We start from the raw sequence: 21,353 nt of genomic DNA, 5'->3' as shown, positions 1-21,353 counted from the left end.
AGGACTGTGCATCCATGTGTAGTTATTGTGGCCACAAGACATCTGATATTAGTTTATGAAGCCATTTTGGGAACAAACTTCCTGAATTGTGAACCTTCTTAAATATGCCAGTATTCCAAAATGCAAGAAATATCTCCATAAAGATTAGAGCCTAATGTCTAGCACTTCAAGGTATTCCAGTAGGAATATGATTTTTATCAGGCTTTCATTGAAGTTTACTCATGATGGTGGAGAGTCTTTCCATGGTGTTCAAATATTAACTCACCTGCTTACAAATTTGAGTGTTTACTGTTATCTTTACAGTAACACCTTTCTCAGAAGGGATTAAGAGGCCCATTGTTTTAACACAATTTCATGTTGACAATTTAATGTGTCTGTGATGTGATGGACATGACATAACTTCTGCAACTGAATATTTTACAATACTAAAGACAAAAAAATACACAGTATTGTGATTGGAACAGAGTTAATATTATTGCTGGGGAAAAAAAAATATTCTCTGGAGAAAAAAGTAATTAGTGTTGTTTTTCCTTCAAAAACTTATAAACAAAGCATTCTGTTTGCCATATAAATGATATAGACCTCATCTTTTGCTTTTGTAGAATCCTGTTGACCATAATTTCTAATCAAAATGTTTTACTTTTCTGAATTCTGGGACACTAATTTTATCTCAGCTTTTTCTCTTCAGTTGCTACTGCATTTTGAAGTGTCCGTGCCTGGTTTTATATCCAAGGCTTCTGAAGATTGGAGTTTGGGGATCCTGGGAGTGTTTCTTGTGGAGATTTTTTCTTGGAAGAAATTTATCATGAATAGCTGGGTGGATTCTGGTGCAGCTGAAGTGTCAGATACAAAGGCAAATGACATTGCTTAAAAATGATGGCCATGAAATGCAAGTACATTGCAAATCACTCAGCTGCAGAGTCTTGGAATAAAAGCACTACAAGGCTGATGTATGGACTGATGTTGCCATTTAATGTGGTTTCCCAGCAAACCTTTCATAAAATTCATGACTGTAGCTGACCTCTGTTACTGTGTTCCTCTTAGGGAGAAAAAAAAAAGGGCTATAACCCAGCTCTCTACAGCAGTGCACTGAAAAGTGATGTGTGATGTGAAGCAAGGTGAGGGGAATCATGTTCACTTCACCACAGACACTAAAGGTGAGCCTGTAGTCAAGCAGTTGATTAAATGTCACAGCATATTCGACAGTCTTCCAGGCTGACAAGGTTCTATTCTGACCAGCTTCAAACTAAGAGCCTCATTCCAATCACATTTTCTACCAGCTTTACTCCATTGCCTGTGCTGCTTTGAAAGTGTTGCCTCTGCAAAAGCAGAACCACCATCAGCTGCCAGCAGGTAACACAGAGCTTCTTTATGTTAGTTACCACAAAATGTGAGACAGGACACTGTTTATAATATTTTACTCCTGGGTTAGGTACAGTTATTTGGTTTTTGCTTTATGCATGGCTGTGAGTGTTGATTTTCCCTGAAATCAGCAATTCTGGCCTGTCCTAGAAAGTCTTGGCTTCTTGTGTAAAAATTGGAGTACTGGTTTTAGCTTCCACTGTAGCTTACAGTCAAAGGACAGCTGCTGATGTATGTTAAGTTGCCACAGCAACTGAAAGTATATGAATGCCCCAGAAGCTGAATTTGAGGTAAAAGGTCTGACTGACATGGTCATGTCTGAGCCACCTCCAGAGAGAGCAGAAAGCTGTATAGGTGGGGGAAAGTAATGAAAATGTGAAAAGAGATGAAGAATATCTAATCAGAAGGATGATGAGGAATCGCTTGTTTTCTTCCTAGCTGTGTGTAAAATGGTAAACTAAAATCCACCTCTCATTATGACTTCCCACTCCTTCAAAATACCTCTTTAAATTGTGGGAGCTGAGACGGTGTAGTCTTTCATATGTGAGATTGATTCCATATTTTAGGAAATGGAAAATAAACTGTTACTGTAAGTGTGCACTTCTCTCACTATTACCAGCTAAAGCAAATTTAGCCCTTCCATTCCCTCAGGTAAAATTAATAAGCAAATGTGAGCACAATGCTTTTGGCTGTGTGTGGATCTCTGCCTTTTTTTGTGGAAACTGTTTGTGAATACGAATTGAGGGCACTGTGTGTCTCCAGACCACCCGATGGTGATGCACCATCTAGCAGCAGAGCATGCCACACTCTATGTGCTTCTCTAGGAGAGTGATGCCATAGTCCTTAAAATTCTGTGCTGAGACAACTGCTGTCCTGTTCCTGCCCCCACTTGTCTCTTCCTGTGTGCTTTTGTGTGTGTGTGTGGGCTTGTATGTAAATCAGGGAGGTACAGCTGGAAAAGGAGGCAGGAAAAGGTTCCGTGATGGTCTTAGTGATGCAGGGTTTACCTGTTGGACAGTGAACCCAAAGTTTGTTTCAAATTAGCTAGAAAAACTGCAAAACTATCCTCCCAGCAGGGTTTTGATAAAATGTGGTGGCAACTGCAAGTCAGAGCTTCCACAATTCCACCCAATTTCTAGCTCAAACAAGCTGTATGTATAGTAAGACACCTAAGTAGTGTAAAAAAATTTACAATATAATTATTTTTTTTTTTATTCTGGTTCTCTGGACTATATAGTCCCTGCCTGTTATTTTATTTGCTCCATAGCTATTCTTGTTTTGTGGTTATTTCCTTTAGATTGTAGCTCTAAGGTCAGTCTAAGGACAAGATGTTCCTTCCAGAGATGAGTTGTGAACAGTAACAAGCAGGCTGTGTAAATGCTTCTTTCTTCTGTGTCATTCTGAAAATCTAGCTTGGGAAAAAAATTAGCCTCCTTCAACTCAGGATTTAGATCCTAAATTCAGACTTTGAGGTTGACATCACTCCTTTGATGCCTCCAAGTAAATTACAAGAGTAGTTACAAGGTGATCCAAAGCCATGCCTATGGAAGTTGTAGTTCTCCAGGCTGAGATTGATTTTTGTAGCTAGTAAAACACAGAGGACAGGAATAGTTGTTTTGTTTATTTGGTTTTAATTTTTTTTGTTTGGTTTTGGGGTGGGTTTTTTGGGGGGTTTTTTTGGGTTTTTTTTGTTCTTTTGTGTTTTATTTCACTAGATTATTTTTTTAATAATTCCATGCCAATTTTGCTCTATTTTTAAAATACTGTTTTGATTCAAAAACAATGCTACAGATCTTGCATCATACTGAAATTATCTGTACATTGCTAGGACATGAATACAAGTGTAAGAGGAAAGGTCACCTTGCTAAATATTTGCTCCTTGAGGGCAGAGGATTTTAACATCCAGATAAAACAATTGATTAATAGAAATGGAAAGAGTAGTTGTAGTATCACACTCTGCTCCTCTATCTCTTTCTTCTTCTGGACAATATAAATGTGCTGGTGGTACTAAATGCCTTCATTCGTAAGTGAGTACAATAAAGATTAGTCTTTAATTATTTCTGGCATATGTCCTTTAAATTCAAAGCCTGTAAATCGCAATGGGCAAAGGGTAATATGTCTTAACAGGTTACACCTCCCGAAGGATTTGTTGATTGACATCAAAATTGTTTCCCCTCCCTCTCTTCTGACTGACAGAATGACAGGTGTGAAGTGATGGCAGTGTGCTGTAATAATGTGTCAAAAGACCTTAAATCAAGACTAATGTGGCTTCAACGATAAGCTCCCAAACGTTTGTATGGCAGAAAATGGAACTGTAGGGCAGATTCATCTTGGGACTATTATATCTTTGCACTTTCTAAAAGTGCTTTTTAGTTAGGGTCCTTGGCTGATTACAGGGCAGAGGTTTTAGGAGTATTTCTTTTTACAAAGCCACTGTGGGGAGAAAAACATTTCTAAGCTTACTACTATGACAAACTTACATCTAGTGGAGGCTTTTCACAATAATTTTAGTATATATATAACCCAGAACCTGAAATAGATAAAAAAATTACTTGTTGCTACCGGTGGTCACTCCTTTGGACCAAATGCAACATTTATTGCTTGAGGAAGCAGCAGAAAGGCAGGGAGCATAAAATAAGGGTGAATACACAGAGAAACTCTTCCATTTAATCCACCTCTGATGTGCAGTTTGTACAGAATTTTCTGACCAAGAGGGAAACTGAGCTTGTTTTTGAGAGGATGGTAGGTAACTAAATCCTGATTTTATTATACAAGAATGAATCCTTGCATGCATAATTATTAAAAAAACCTAACAAAATGGAATGGAAATTGAAGTCCAGTGAAATGGTCATACAAAAAACCCGAGACTGTGCCTGAGGAGTCCAGCAATAATCTGCACTCTGCCCACAGGGGCAGATGGATCTATTCTGACCTTCCCAAAGATTCAGATCAGGGCCTAATTCCTCAGTTTCTGTAATTGAGGAGACTTAAGTGGAGTGCTTGAGAGTATCAAATATTAATTTTTGTGTACAAAACTCAAAATTCTTTTAAACATTTTTACAATACATCTTAAGATATTTTGCATATGTTATACAGGTCAAGTCAGAATGTTGCAAATTTTAATGAGGGAAAAATGGAATTCCTGTTGATTAATTCTTTTCTTGAGAAGTAAATTTTTGTGCATTAAAACTGGAGGGAATTTTAAGATAACCATTATCCAGAGAACTTCATGCTGAAAATTTAGAGAAAATCCCCTGCTAGATTTTTGTAATTTTCTATAAAAGTAAAATACTTTCTGTATTAAAAAATGGAAATATGTATTATTTATATGCAAAAACAAACAGGTAAGTGGTTTTATGATAAGTACAAGTCATGGATGTAGAAAGACACAGATTTTTCCCTCTAAGTTGACTACTCAGAATATACACAGGTTGCTTAGGATGGATGGACAACCAGCACTATTCCACAAATGATGGGGGAACCCCTACTGCAAACTGCTGGCCAGCACAGTTCAGCTGGAACTGAATCAGCATTGCAGTACTACTGTGTTGGTCTGAGGAGTGTATGAAGGTTAAATTAGAAGTTCTAGAGTACGAACACCAGGCTCAATTATTTCCTTGGCTTTGGATCACCTTCACTATAGATAAGAAATAAACCATGTTGGAAGGACAAATAGGAGAAACTTCTAGTAATTCCTCATGTGCTTTCCTGACCTATGAGAAAGAGAGAGTTTGGGTTATTGGGGTTCTCTACATAAAATAAAATAAAAATAAAATAATTTAAGATCTTTACTTAATCCATGGCATCTTATTTCATTCTCAGTATGCTCTGGGAGAATTAGCCAGGACTAGAGGCACAGGAGGCCAGGACTTTGTGGAGAATTCCAAGAAATTTTGTTCCTCCTTGGAGTCAGAATTTTCAGGGGTGTTATCCAACAGGTCTATATGGAAATATTTTGGTTAGTTCTCAGCAATATGATGAAAGGAAGGAATTGTATGACAACAGCTGGATTCTGTGTCAGAAAAAAACATCCTATGGTTTCTGGAAATGCTCAGTTGCAACTCCAACTTCCTGCTTTTGTATTTCTTCCTCATGAAACATTATGAAAAAATTAGGATAGAGGGAAAGCCAACTGAGGCAAAAATGAAGTAAATAAAGTTAAATAAAGTAATAAATCAAATTGAAATCCTAGACAGTCTCTTCACTTTAAAGCTGTAGGCCAGTTTAAGAAACAAAGCCACACCAAAAATTGCTGATTGGCAGCAAAGCAATGGTCATTACAACTTTAGGGAAATGTGCTCTACCCCTCTGTCAGAGCACAGCTGCGAGCTATTTCTGACAGAGGGGAGTCTATGCACAGAAAGAGAAGAGAGCTGGTTTCAACTTCTACACAGTAACATGAGTGAAATTTGGCATTTGGGAGGGGGAGGAAAGGGTCTGTAGTCATGGACATAAATTAACACAAAAATTATTCCCTCCTCCTTATCCCAAAGCAAGGCCTAATGAGTGATCTGCCATCGAATATTTACAAAACAAGAAATAAATTTTGCTTGAAATTTGTTCCCTTGGTGAAGAGGGCAGCAGCAACTGAGCCGTATCAATCTCTCTGCAGTCTTCTATTTACAGCTTTAAGATAAATAATTAAAAAAAAAAAACAAAAAAAAACAAAAAGCAAAGCAACAAAACACTTGATAATCACTGCAGATTTCTGTGCATTATATTTAGATGTACACAGTCTCTTCATGCCGCTGTGAACTTCCCCAGCCCATGGGGATTTTCAGTTTCATGGAAGCAGTCTCCTGGTCCATAATCATGGTCTAGGAGTAAAATCTGATTTGCAAAACTGATTTTGAAGTTGGGCTGTTCCAAAACACCTACAATCAATAAATAGCAAGGCCACCAGCACATAAAACAAAGGCCACAAACATGCCATCAGTAATTTACCATAGACACTATTCAAATGGCAATACACTGCTAATGGCTGCGGTAGAACATTTCCTTTTCACCATCTAAACACTTTAAAACGTGGGGTTTGAGAACATTTTCCTTTTCTATTTCTTTCCCTTTCTTTATTTGTCTTTTTAATGAAGTCCTCCTTACCATATTTGTGGAATAGCAATAATAACTGAGAAGAGTAAACCCATTTAAAAAAAATTGCCTTGCTTTCTACCCAAAGAAGACTTTTTCCATTTTTTTTCCCCTTAGAGGTGAAGCTGAGAGCTGGTTATTTTGTTTGATTGTCTATTTTAATACATAAAGCACTGTGAAAACATACACTATAGTGAAGTCTAAACCCTCCATCCAAGCAGCCATTACAGGAAATGTTTCTGTTGGAAAAGATGGTAACATATGAAAATATTCCTAAATCTCATTTTTCCTCTGAAACATTACTTAACCCTCAGGCAATAAATTTCATTGAACTCAGTGAAGTGAGAAATGGACCCTTTTAATAAGGCTTTTAACTACACATCTTAATGAAACTTATTAATGGTGTCCCTGCCACTATGTTGGCTGCATGTGTGTTTATGTATACTGTGTAAGAAGAATAAATATTTTTCATATTTAGAGATTTACTGTTCTATGGTAAATTTCAAACAACACTAGAAAAAAAACAGGCAATCCTTTCTTTTTAATAACTGCAGTTTGCCAGCTTTCTTCTTTACCTGAGTAATGACCACCAGGAGGGGCTTCACAGCAGCATCTTTTGCTCCTGGATCCAGAAAAATATGTGCATTTGCCTACAAGGACAGTGTGCATTTTAAGGTACGTTTTTCTTTATTTGAATAATTTCTTTCTTTCTTTCTTTCTTTCAAGACAACTCACATCTCTGACCTGTGACACTGGCTAACACGTGCTGTGGGCTGTGCAAAGGGAAATTTCCTACATCCAGGCATTCACTTTGCATAAGTTAAGGCTCTGCATGCTACTCTTGTCCCCACTCCTTTCTAATTTTGGTGAATTTTATGAAACAGGCTGTTTCAAGTATGAATAAATCTGTATGTCAAACCCACCCTCCTCCTCACTAATACAAATCTATATGAATATGAATGTCAGGACCCGTGCACATGTCTAGTTTCTGTATGAGAGCATTCTGCCTATCTGGAGGAGTGATTTGACTTCTCTGTATTGCATTAGACCACTGTCATTAACGACTGAGGTGTCATTTTGATGTGATCTGTGAGGCAGTAGAAGCTTTGAAGTTGAAAGATAGAACAGACATGGATAAATTGTGCTCTGAGTATGCTGCTATTGCACCATTATTGCTGGCAATTATTTCACCAAGTGACACATCTGATAAAAAGTCATCTGCCTTGCTTGGGAAAGAAACCACAGCTCGCTGGAGCACTTGGTAGATCTGTCGATTTCAGAGCGTGACAAAAAGCTCATTAGCTTTGGCCTGACCACTCTGCACCAATCATGAACTCTTTCACATTGTTTCCCCCCCATCCTCATGTTTTCAGTTGGTTTCCTTTCCTGATCTAGCACTTGTGCTTTTCTGATTTAATGTTTGGCCATTTTCTCTCTCTTCCCCGCTCCTCTTTCTCCAGCACATCCTTTCTTAATGGTGTGCCAAATATGCCTCCTGCTTCTCTTACCCTCTTCCTTAACAATTTTGAAAAATGTTTATTTCTTTGTTGGTCTCATAAAACAGGGGGTTCAGAACATTTTTTTAATCTTCAGAGCATGTGAAACTGCTCCAAATAAATAATAGCAGAGTCTAAGTAATTAAATTTCAGGTTAACTTTAAACATGGAATACAGATTTGCTCCTTCAGCTATGCACCATGGACTGAGTTGTTAAGTGGATTCATATTTCAGGGCCAGTAGCAACCCTTCAAATAAACTTTGTGAACAAAATAAAGGTAAATGAAACCACATTTTTAGTATGTAGGCTAACAGGGTGGGATAAAAAGACATATTTTATCATCAGATTTTTTTTTACCTGACTAGCAAAAAACCCCCCAGAACTACAGTATATCAAGAAAATGATTACATTGCTAGAGGACTTCCTTTTCACATTAAAGGATTCAGGGCAAATCACTCGAGCACAAGTCTGAGGAACAGAGGCATGGAAAGTTAGATGTGCCATAGGTTTTGGAGAGTCTTCCTATTTCTAAACTGAAGAATAACTTTGTTAAAACATAAGCTCATGTTCTGTGCTTCAGTTATTATATTTCCCTGGAGAGGTGAGCTGTAAAAGAAGGTGGCCTTAAGCCATCCACCTTACCAGCTGTCTTTCATCCCAGTATATCAGAACTGCTCTTCCATAAAAGGGTCACAGCATACATGGCATAAATTAATTCCACTTAAACTGGAGTGTCTCAGTTACCCAGTTACATTAGTCTTCCTTCACAGACAATCAAGACTCTTAATCATTTTCAAATGACGTTTTATTTTAAATAGCTGCTGTTTGCTGGAAGGAAAGTGGTCCATGTTCTTGCTAAGCATGCTAAAGGTGTTATGAAATAAATATTCTCTGTGAGAGCTGGACACAGAAATAGATCACTGACCAACAACATGAGCTTTACCAGGGTTCTCCTATTGAGTCTGGGGGAGTTAAATTTTCAAAGTCATACAGACAGTATTATTTTTACTCTAAATTAATGATCTCAGTCTAATCCTTATAATTATGTCTTCACAGCATAGCCAAGAGACAGGTGATTTAACTGACTAGAGAGTCTCTGTCCCACTCAGAATAGGCCTCCAGGTCAGAGGTGTATTAATAAGAGAGCAGCTGGAGGATGATGAGCTGATCCTGCAGCCTCCAACAGCTCTGAATTGACTACAAGGGACTCTATAGAAGATAACTTACAGCTAATAACTATACAAATCATCCTGCAGATACAGCTGCTATCACGACTGCAAGAATTCCTGTTTGTTCTTGGAGGAGGCTTGTGTCAAAGCCCAGACCATGTACAAATTCCCCAGTGGTCGCTGTGTAGCACACCGTGATATTTGGAAGGTACAGGAACCAAATTTATGTCAGTTTCTTCCAGGACTCATATCCTGTGCCAGCAGAAGTTGAAAAGACACTTTTTTTTGTAGAGAGCTTCTCTGATCAGTATTCTTTATGTGTATTCTAGTGGTAGGAAGTAGCAATAATAATAATAATATTAAAACTACCATGTACTATAAAGCTACATGTTAAAGGGGATAAGCATGTTCTGTGGCTAGTACCAGATATTTTCAGTAGTAAAGCATGTTGTGCATTTTGGGTGTGTCAAACACTGACACTTTTCATTCTGAAAGGGATTTCCAGGCGTATCTTGGGTATTTTTAACAAAAGTGAAAGAAAAACATAATTTATAGCAAGTATAGATTTCCCTATTGTCTACAGAGACAGTTTTGATTTCCTAGTTGCAAACAAAGGTCATGAGGGTAATTAATAACTGACTGGAAGAAAGAATGTGAATTAGAAAGGGCAGTAATCCTTTACTTGGAACTTCTCCTGCTGCTGGAAAGCAGTTGGTTTCATTCTGGCCAGAGCAAAGTTTTCAGCGAGACTGGATGTGTCAAAGCAAAGCTACAAAGACCAGACTGCTGATTTCCCTAAAAAACACCCTACAGACGTTTAAGCTTGCATTAACAGAACTATTTCTTAAAAGTCCAGCTACAGCAAATTGAATCAAATAGCTGCAAGGAGTTTCATTGCTTGGTGCCCTGATCTTCCTTGCAAATCCTTTGGACAGAGTCCAAGTATGAGAAAGACCTGCAAAACCCAGTAATGTATCCTTGCAGAAACTGATCCAACACTGAGGGAAAGAGGAATTCTAAAACAACTGGTGAATGTAAAAGGGATTTCCTTGTCATACTTGCCATCCATACAAATGACTGGGTTTCCCAGCTACCCAAACTTCTATCTGTGTCTGTATCCCCTCAGTAAACCTCTCCAGCTCAACTGTCACAGGAATTGTCTACACACCTAATCATCTCTTATTCTTCTCCTTCCAGGTTTCCATGTTCAGTGCATGAGTTTTTAAATAATTTTATCATTTTCATAACCTGCTTGGACTTGATTCTCTAGCATGCTGTTTTTCAAGAAGCAATTCATCAGCGTGGGTGACTGCATGATAGCCTAACCTGAAAACTCTCCAGGTTTCCTGAATTCCACTGTCTTGCACATGTTTATTATTACTCCATAGCTACTATGTCCACATACAGAATGATGAAAGGGTGTTTTTTTTCATTATCTGACTAGAATATTGCTGAAGTAGCAAAGAAGCTTGTGCATTATGAACACACAGAACAGGAATGTCTGATCATGTGCAGTGGGGGGATAGGAAATTAATTTTACAGCACCCTTCAGAAAGTCTGTCAGAAAAGTTATCTTTGAAACATTCTCTTCCTCAGTGGGAAAATAACATATATGAGCAAATCCTGGTTTTCTTGGCTTCTGGTGTCACCAGAATTATCTTTCAAGTAAAGGAACCAGTCTTGTTTCCATTAATTCCAAACATCATGATACTATGCTATGATACTGACTTTTAAAAAAGTTTTGTACCTGGAATGGAGGACTACCTAATTCAGCCTGCACACATGTATTATGCATCCTACATGTGAAGTCTTTGGTCCATGATAAAACCATCATTTGTTGACCTATTTTGCACTGTATCTTGCAATAAATGCTTTTCAATATATATTTTATTGTATCTGATGTCTAACTAAAGAGTTTACTGGATAACACTTGAATGAGAAAACTGAAAAAAGAACAGATATATTTAAAGCTTCTCAAGAGTCAGAGGTTTCAAATGCAATAAAACATTTTACAAGTTGTTACTGTGGTTTGATTTCTAAGTCTCTGGGGAGAACCTAAGAAGACAAAGATGTTGGAAAGAGGAGCTTCTTCCAAGCAGCAAAAGAAAGTGGAAATTGAATAAAGTTGTAAAACAAATTAAAAAGTGCACTGGAGTGTTCATCTCTCTCCAGCATCTCCATTGGGGCACTTTGAACTCACTCTCCCACTGACTGTAAGATTTTTTTGACAGAGAATGAAGGTGTCTGGTTACTGGACATTTGTGTCTCATTGGTGAAAAAAAAAGGGAAAGTAAAACCAGGAAAACTAGACCCAAAGGTAAGTGAAAATTTTAGCATAATGAATGTTTTGAAAAAATATAACAATAAATCTGTGTTTTAAGACTTGGGGCCTAGGGGAAGGAGAGTGCTTTTTGAAGAGGCCAGTCAAGTACGTACAGCCAGAAATCAAACTTAGGGTCATTGATTACCCTTAGAAATAGCTCTGAATATCCTCTGTCTTTGAAGTAAGAGAAAATTTAGTCTTTTTTAAAACAGCATTTTTTCCCTAGAGGCTGCAGGTGGCAAAGGGTGGGCTTGTGGTAAGAGAAGGAGAACTGAGAAGAGACTAAATTTTTTTTGTGGGAGTTTTTTGTTTGGTTTTGGTTTTGTTTGTTTGTCAGTTTCTTGTGTATTTTTTGTTTGCTTGTATTTATTTATCTTTTTGTTTGGATTTTGCTGGTTTTTTGAGGGGGAGAGTTTTTTAGTTTCTTTTGGTTTTTGTTGTGTGGTTGGGTTTTTTTTTGTCAGTTGGTTTTGTTGAGGGCTTTTATGGGATTTTTTGTTGTTGATTTTGGGGTGGTTTTGTAGTGCTAAAGAAGATTATGTCAAATATTTGACCTTGCCTTTGAGCCATGAGGCAAAAGTTTGTTTCACAGCTCCCTTCTCTCTCAGTGGCACTCCTCCAATGCTTAAAACTACATTTCTGAAATCGCCTCTGTAGCTTGAACCACATATTTGCAATTAAACTAAATTAAAAAAAAATCAACATTGAATTGCTATAATACAATTGAAGTATTTTGAAAGAGTAGCAGAACTGCCTTAAGGTCCAGCAAAGGTGAGAGCAACCTGTTCATTTGCTGCAGGTACTTGCTAACTAAGATTTTGGGGGGAACTTCATGGGATTCTGCTCAATGTAGTCTTTGTACTGATAAGTATCAGGGCTGTAGACATAACAAAACAGCTTCATACTTTAGTTACTCCATAGCCAGGTATAATTATTCGTGTTCAAATGCACACACATATATCCGTACATCTCTATGTGTGGATAAATGCCTCTTCTGTGATATGGAACCTTGTGCAGGGAGCAGACATGTGATTAAACCCTTGATGAGGAATTACCAATTCCATCTTAGAATGGGTACCTGTTCATGGTGTGTTGTGTGACTGTGCATCACTTCCTCTTGTCATTCTCCTTCAGTAATTAAAAGTCAAGCTTCCTAATTAGTGCCTGGCAGCAAGAAGGGATAAGGTCAAGGAATTAGATCTAAACTAGGCATCTGCATATGGATATATTGACAGAGAGTGGTCCTTTCACTGAACTGTTGAAAACAGACATCGCAGTTTTTATGGCACATAAACTCCCTTCCCCAGTGAGAGAGGCTAAGGATGGTCTGGAGGAGTGAACATTGGTGCAGAGCCAGTTTCTTACATAGTTCTCCACAGTTCTGCACAGATTGTGTCATGCATTGATTCTCCCCCTCCCCCAAAACTATTCTTATTTGCTTGCAGAGCAATCTGTGCAGCCATTTTATATCTGGTTCTTTGTGTTAGGACCCAATGACTATTTGTACTTTTGGGGGTTTCTCAGATGCTTAACTGAATCTTTTCCAGAGTTCTGCTCCTCTTCTTTCCTCTCCATTATTCAGAAGCAAGCAAGGTTTATCAAACTGTGATTGATTACAAATCGCTGTGGTGATACTGCTGCACAGAAGATTAATGATGTCAACCTTAATGACAAGGTTATTTTATAGCAGAATGCCAGCCACATGCACACAATGTTACAGACTCCAAAAGGAGACTGTTTTTCCTGAAGACTTAAACCATACAGTTGCATGTAGGATGATACTTTGTTCCCTGCAATGGAAACATAGTCCAAAGCTTGCAGATAATTTTTAAATGTACTCATCATAAGAAAGAAAATCCTGGGCTGTTCAGGAAAATTATCAATCCATTTTAGCCCAATCTATCTGAGCTAAATGCTCAGTTCAGCCATGTAAAGTAGAAAAATTGAACCAAACTTTATCTGTATTTGGCTATACAGCTGGTGTTAGGGTGCCGTTTATTGCTGGTGCAGAATTGCTATTCACGGAGGACCCATAGCATCCTCCATGGCAGCTGATATTAATTACCATTAGCAAGGATTCTGGAGTGTAAGCAAGAGAGAAAGGCTGTAGAGTTAGTCTTTGGTCAAAGCATTAATACTATCAGTTTCATGGATGCAGTAATATTCATGACTTGGTGATACAAGTTACAAACTTTTCTAGAAGAGAAAAAAGAAAACACAGCAATATCTCCTTCTTTTAGAACACAAATACATAAATTTTAATCTGAGAAAAATACAAAATGAAACCATGTACAAGTTATGTACAAACCCTTTTTACAGGACGATATATTTTTCACTGGATATTACATATGACAAAGTCAGGTAGATCATTTCTGAGCACCAGCATTTGTTCTCTCTCACCAACCCATGATGTTAAAAGTAAAGTGATGAAGTCGTACTCCTTTTTCTTCATGAACTTTTAAATTAAGATGCTAGCTGGTTCTCTGTGTACTCCCTTGCCATCTCCACTTCCAAACTATAACTAATGTAGACATTTGAAACAATCAAAATATATTGTATATAATGTATTTGCATGTGTGTGTTTTTTCCAAAGGAAGAAAATGGTTTCATCAGTCTTGAACTCTACAGAAATATGAAAGTTAAAGTAATATTTTTATATATATTTTTAAAAATATTTTATTTATTTTTTGCCAGAGGTTAGAGTATTTGCATTGGCTAAGCATATGTGTCCCAAGCTACAGAACAATGGCAGAAGCAGAATTTTTTTAACTGCTTGAGATAACTTCTTGCTGACATTATTTTTTTGTTCCTACTATTTATTGTCCAGTCAACAAAATGCTCATATGCCACTTCTTTGTTTCTGAAAAATCTATGGGTTTTATTACATGTATTCAACTGCCTATATGCTGTGTTCTGGGTTGTTTGGGTTTTTTTTACTTTATAGAGATCTCCTCTAAAATGCATTGACTGAAGCAGTAAGAAACCTTGTCTCAACATCATAAAGGTTCTAATTAGATGCAGCGTTACTGTTGAGCTTCCTAAGTTAGATATTGCTCTAAATTAGACCCAAAGTAATAAAAGAAATACCTCATATTTTATATTTTCTTCATTTTCCCTACCCCTTTTCCTTTTGGCAGTTCCCAGTAACACAGCTCTGCGCAGAGCAGCAGCCCTCGCTGTGGGCTCCAGTGGAATTTGCCTGGTCATGCAGCCTGGTGCTCAGAGACTGCACAGCCTCAGCAGGGCTGCATGCTCTAGAGCAGAGAGAAGCTGTGCACCACAGATGCATTACTGGCAGAAACAGAGCTCTGCTAAATGCTGGCACACACTTGTCAATACTACAGGCCCACATACCATCCTGGGCAGTGACTACAGCAGAAGAGCTACTACATTCCTTCCATTATTTCAGATGGGGCTGTAACCCACACCCACTACTATTGCTCAGCATGAAAATACTATAAATGGAATATTAGGAGACCTGGCATGTATATATAATGACTTTTTTTAAAAAAAAGCTATTTTCCTTAAGCCTGTTGTTATTCAAGAACCTTTAGAATTATAAAAAAAAAAAAAAATAAAATTAAAAAGGTTCTTGTTTGTATGTTGGGGGTTTCAGTGGTTCAGATGGCACAGAAAAGAAAAAAAAACAGGATTATAAAGAGTTCTCCTTTCCTCTGAATTTTTTTGTGCATTTGCCATTGACTTTGACAGATATTCCCAGGCTAATCCACTGTAACACTGGGAACAGATTTCTGTTTTCACTTTGTCCTGTTCATCGCCTTTCACACGCTTGGATATTTAGTTTAAGCACGTTCAAAACTAGAACTGAAAGGTGAGACACACACTTCTTTTGGTGCTAAAGAAATTCACAATGATAACAGCTGTAAAAACAAAACACACATACACACACACACACACATTGACCTCAATATGTGTTTATTTCAAATGCATTGGGATCCAGGAGCCCTTAGGAATCCACTTCTTAAAACCATCTAAGCACCTGCTCTGTGTTTCAGTTTGAGCCCATGTGAGTCAGCTAGTCCAGGGCAGTTGCTAACATTTTTATGGATTGGCCAGAGGATTTCACCAAGCAGTGAAAACCTTATTAGCCATTTGTAAATTATTGCTTTTTTTTGGTCATGTATGGTTACGCATCAGTTTATGCAACCAGTTATTGCAGTAGTTGTTAGCTGTAGTTTAGACACACACACACACACAGCAAAACCTGAATGAGAACACACTATTGTACTTTCTCCTTCTACTACAAAAGAGTTCAAGAAATGCAAAAGCTTCCTTTTGCTGGCCAAAAATAGCCAACCTCATCCACCACCATCACCCACCAATGTATAATAAAAGACCAATGCTTTTGCAGTGTCTCCTGTACTTGGCTTGCAAACTACATCTGCCCTTTCCCTCCTTTGGCTGAGGCCATTTCGCTCTTTTCACACCCAGCTGACCATGCCTGGCCCAGATCAAGGGGTTTGTACTTTCTGTCCCATGTGTTCCCTACTGCTGGGCCATCAACGCTGATTTGAAAGACAAAGTGTTAAAATGTCACTGACAGCTTTAGAATGCTTTTAAAAAGTACAAGGAAATGTTTTCATCTTGTTTTTCCCTATTAAAAAATACATCATATACTTACTATTTTAGAAGGAACTACACAGTCACATTGAGGTGTTAAAATTTGCATTTAGACTATAAATATTTTCTTTTCTTTATACCTTAACTTCTTCTGTGCTCTGCACTTGCCACCAAATCTATCAGAGGACAGTTCTATCCTTTCATCTTAGTGCTCATGGGCTTCAGGGGACAAATTAAAGTAATAGCCATGACATGGAGAGAGCCAGCAGACTTCCTGGCAATGTGGGAGCCCACAAGTGCAGGGGTGTGAGGAGGGTCAGGAGCACAGCCCAGCTGCAGCAGGGAGAGAAGGCTCTGCAGCAAAATGTCAGTGCACCTCTCATAGAACTGACCAGGATGCCTGGGTTTTGGTCAAACCAGGTGGAAACACCAGAAACAATCCTTCCATGTGCTACCCTGCAAGCCACAAATTTCTTTTACTTTTTTGTGCCTTTCTTCTCCCCAGTTCATGGAAAATAAAAACGATGACACCTTCCTGTGATGGCTCTATCAAATAGATGCACACCCCTACACGTATGTGTGTGCATGCATGGGTACAAACACACACACAGACACACTATTCATCCAACACATGACTTACCAAAACCCCTATAGCCTGTACCAGTAGTGCATGCAATTAATGCCAAAAAAAACCAAAACAAAACCCAACTAAAAAAAAAGAACAAAAACAACTGGAAATCCTCTCCACCCCACATTATTGGTTGGTTGTTTTTTTTTTTTTTTGCCTTCTGAGAAAGCGGTAAAAGTTATTGATAAAGACCAAGAATTTATTCCTATATCAGTCATCATGCGGTCTGTCAGCTGTCATTTAGGTCCCTTTCCCAGCCTTTTCCCAGCTTTGATGTAAATTCATGTATCCATATATATCCAAGGTGCTGGCCACATTGTAATTTATAATGGCTGAATATCGAAGATCCCCAACAGGTTTTCTATCTGTTCCTCCACCTGCTTTCCAAACATCAGTTCTGCATCTCTGATTATCAAAAACAGGACTAAGACAATATTACTGATTTTGGCTTTTCTATCTATAAATGGGAAGTGTAGACCCATAACTCTGCCTGTTTCTGTCTGTCTTGTTTGCTCTCTACGGGTGTTGTTCTACCAACCCCTGCATATGGAGCTATCTGTGCCAGAAGAGCTCGGGAGTGTGTTCAGGTCTTGTCCTTTATTTACAAACAGTAGCCTGGGATTTTGGGGTGTGACAGTTAAACTGGACAGAGACACACAAACCTTAGCTGTGTAGGGGTGCTGTATTTGATTCATTATTATGTTTTACCCAGTGAATGCTCCCTTCTGAAGGAAGGACACACAGAAGTGGCACTGTATATGATAAGGTATAAGATATAATGTTCTATGCCCCTCTAGTAAACACTAATCTTTTCAGGAAAAAAATTAAAATTCATATGCTTTTGGTGAGGTTGAATAACAACAAATTTCTAAAATTCTCCAGTACTCAGGACCAGCTTTTTTCATTCTGGTTTTAATATGAATGCAGTTCATAAATGAAAAAGGAGCACCGACCTCAAAGAAAAGGCTTAACATGACCCAATGCAGAAACTGGATGTAAATTATAGCGTGTCACTAGCTGAAGCAGCATATGTCGGAAGAACTCACTGGAATTATCTTCTCTTTTCAGGACTGTGAAATGCGTTAAACATGAATCTAAATAATAATGAAAAACTGCTTGTATTGTTTTGTTACTCTGTAGGAGAGTGAAGTATTTTAAACAATCCAATTTTACAGATACTGTATTAACAATTCTTGTTATTGTCTTTAAATAGCTATTCTACAAAATGTAACAACAAAATAGTCACAGTCCAAGAAGTCACTCCAGAATAAAGCCTATTAGGTGTTAGTATGGTTATACTTGTACTGCAGCCAGTGGACAAACATTAAAGCTGAGATAGTTTGGCTTAAATGTTGGATTATATAGTGGACATCATTGTTTTCACAATAAATTCATCGTCTGCTTTGTATTTGTTTGATTCACTGATATTTCTCTAATGATAAAAATACCACTGTATGTTTAATTGTGGTGTTCAACAATTCTGCAAAATTACATAGCCTAAAGTTGACTTGCACAATGAAAATCTGCTTTTCCTGATGACTCTGGTTTTGCAGTTTTGGTTCTTGTTTCCATATTAGCACAGCCTTTCCTTTTTTTTTTTTCCACACAATTGTGTCAGATGTTGCTTATTTGAGATAGAGTTAGTTACTAAATCATTTAGAACATAAATGCTTGGTTGGGTAGATACTGCAGCACAGATATGAAACATCACATTTTTGTCTGATGGCTATAAAGCTTGTTGGCAACTTTGTGAAACTGCTGACACAAAAGGCACCCATCAAAGGCCTTTTGCATGTTATCATAATAAATACATTCATCACTTTTATTATTTTGATTTGGTTATTACTGTACTTTTGTGTGTGTGGTGTCCCAGCAAAGTAAAAATAAATAAAAGGAAAAAAACAAACAAACAAAAAAACCAGAAAAACAACTGCTAAAATAAGATGTTGCTTATTGTTGGAATTAACTGAGGACAGCACATTGTGAGATTGTAGAGCTGAGGCTAAACCAGTTTTTATCCTGAATTCACCAAAAGGAGATTCAGATTTACCAGGGTATGAGCTGTCACCGAAATGCAAGGATCTGGAGCTCAATCTCTATAGATATCAGGAAGAATTTGTACCATCTCAGAGCAATGAAAGGCCATCAGCACTTCTGAAGTAAGGAAGTAACAACATGTGGTAGATGAGATGGTTTATACGCCTCCATGCACCATTGTATCCACTCTGGGCCAAAGCACATGGCAAAAGTAGAATTGCCAAGCTTGCCTTCCTGAAATTCACAACTGCTGATGGCTAAAGGGAAGTGCAATTGCCAGATCTGCCATTTCTAGCAGGTGCCCCTTCCGTCCATGCCCTTGGCTGGGGTGGTGACACTCCCTGTGCCTGTGTGGCAGCGTGTTCCCCAGGGGTTTCTGTGTGTGGGACCATGGGAAGGGGCAGGGGACAGTGGGGGGTCACTGGACCTTCAGGTAACTGGCAGTCAAGATGAGCTATATAAAACAAAGAATATTTCAGAAGAATGTTACATGTACAAAAATATGACTTTCAACTCTGAAAATAAATAAGTTCAATTTATTAAGAGCTGGTGTCAATGCTGAACAAAATACACATCTTCTGATAAAGAAACATTTTGGTGAAGTGTTGTTGGTTTTTTTTCTTCTTTTTTTTTTTTTTTTTTTTTTTGATTTACTAAAATACAAGTTGGACCTTTTTTTTCCTTTTTGTAAATATATCATTTGTCTCCCTTAATTACATATCCTTATAACTGTGACCATCATTCTCCTTTAAGCCAAAGACTGAGGGGTTTGTTGGGTTTTTTAATTCTTAGGAGTCTGGCCACATATGCTGTTTTTTTAAGGGAAAATACTTAACAATGAAAAAAAAAAAAAGAAAAATATATTTTTTCTAATAAATAAAAATAATTTAAAATGCTAGAGGCTATACATGACTAGTTTTGATTATGTTCATTTATAAATGAAATAGTTTCCAAAATACGTGGAAGCAATATTAAAGGCAGACAAACAAAGATCTGTCTACTTTATTTTCCCATTAAGCGTGCCCTTCTTAACTTCTCCATCAGTGGTTCAGCAAGTAAGAGGAATAAATGTCACATCACCATTCATGAAGTTTGTCAGGCTTTAAAAAAATAGTTCTGGCTTCGAAGGAGTCAACATTCATCTTCAACTTCTCGTATTGGTGGTATCAAGCTGCTTGTCGATTTATATTGATTGATCTGATTGGCCATGTGAGTGCTCATGGGCTTGATTTGAATGTTTCTGGGATAGGCATTATCCGGCTCATCTGTAAACCATTTCTTTTCTGCTAAGGAGTAAAACAGGTAGAGACAGGATAAGGAGGGGAAAAATGAAAGTTTAATTAGTGAAGCACACACATATAGAAACATTAAAAAAAAAAAAAAAGAAAAAGGGAGCGGTCAGTAAAGTTTATAGAAAAAAGAGATCAATAGAAGGTGACTTTGACTAATTACTAGCAATACAGTGCATTAGATTAATACCTCTGAAAATACTGTTATGAAAGGACGATGACGCTTGCAGATTTGATAATAGAAGCTAAAGAAAACTGCCAATGTTCCAGTTTGTTTGTTGGATGTAAGAGAGCTCTTTTCTTGTGCCCATGCTCAGGTGATCCAATCATTGAAAAAAAACAACAAAAACCAAATCAAAGTGTAAACTAAGAAGCCAAGGAGAGCAGCTGGGATAAGGGTAATGCAGAAAAGAGCATATGAGTCTATACACAGAGGAGCACCTAAAGAGTCAGAGACTTCTCTGAGCCATTTCAGCCTTGGGGTGATGGCTACTGCTGGCCCAGAAATCATGCAGGAGAACACAAAGAACTTTCTGCAGTTGGTGTTCAAACAAACAGAACTTGTATTTCTGCACCCTTGCTGCACAGAGTGGGCATTATATCCCTGCCCAGGGATATACACAGGATCTGGGGCACTGCTGAACTCGAGGGTTTAAAATGGGGTGCGGGACACACCAGACACTGCAATCCTGAACGGATTGGTCATGACAGGAGACAGCAAGGCAAAGACAGTAAGGACTTAAAGGAAAATTAAGAGAGGAAGCTCTTTCTTTTCTGTCCTTGAGCAATGTCTGTTTCCATGAACGCAAGAAGAATTTCATGGTGCAGCTTTAAGGCGGGCTGGGAGCAATGCGGGAGGATGCTGAGAGGCTGCAGCATTGCAGCCCTTTCCCAGCTGCTCATCACTGCAACCACTATGTCACACTGCTCCATTGCAAATATGGACAAAAGCTTCTTAAAATTCACAAAAGAAAAAAAAAAATAATTCTTAAACCCTTTAGAGAGAAATTTCTGCTGTAATTTCTCAATGACAGGTATGCAATTTTGTAAGATAACTTTATTCCAAGACTTGGAAACTCCTGATCTAGAGAGTGGCTAATGAGCATTAGGTGCATTTGTGCCTTGGCAAGCATTTGTGAACAGGGTTCTGTCTCCACTCTTGTCCTCCTTCCCCAGATTCCAGAGGTGGGTGGGCAGAGCAGTGGACACTTACGGTTCTGGGCATTTCATCATTACATCCAATGTTCAAAAGTGTGTGGCACCAGAACTGCCACTCTTACATGTATGCACTACTTCTCATTCTAATGGGGCATCCAAAATGCTGCAGAAGCCTTAGTGCCTCACTCAGTATAAACTGCTACTTTTGCTAACCACTGAAA

At 38.0% G+C, this 21,353-nt stretch overlaps 1 protein-coding gene across 8 annotated transcripts in view; it reads right to left on the bottom strand.

The window, feature by feature from the left end:
* Nucleotides 1-13,673: 13,673 nt before the first annotated feature.
* Nucleotides 13,674-21,353, bottom strand: part of KCNMA1 (potassium calcium-activated channel subfamily M alpha 1) — a 439,294-nt gene continuing 431,614 nt past the window's right edge. For 4 of the 8 annotated variants that reach the window (XM_058840855.1, XM_058840863.1, XM_058840868.1 and 1 more), the window contains one exon: nucleotides 13,674-19,971. In XM_058840855.1, coding sequence (XP_058696838.1) covers nucleotides 19,947-19,971 — 25 coding nt within the window. In that variant the 3' untranslated portion in view covers nucleotides 13,674-19,946. The remainder of the gene's footprint in view (nucleotides 19,972-21,353) is intronic. The other 4 variants (XM_058840856.1, XM_058840864.1, XM_058840869.1 and 1 more) reach the window with 1 other exon arrangement.

Source organism: Poecile atricapillus, chromosome 6 (assembly GCF_030490865.1).
Source record: "Poecile atricapillus isolate bPoeAtr1 chromosome 6, bPoeAtr1.hap1, whole genome shotgun sequence".
Lineage (NCBI taxonomy): Eukaryota > Metazoa > Chordata > Aves > Passeriformes > Paridae > Poecile > Poecile atricapillus.
Note: the sequence above shows the minus strand (reverse complement) of the source record. Positions and strands in the feature narration are given on the sequence as shown.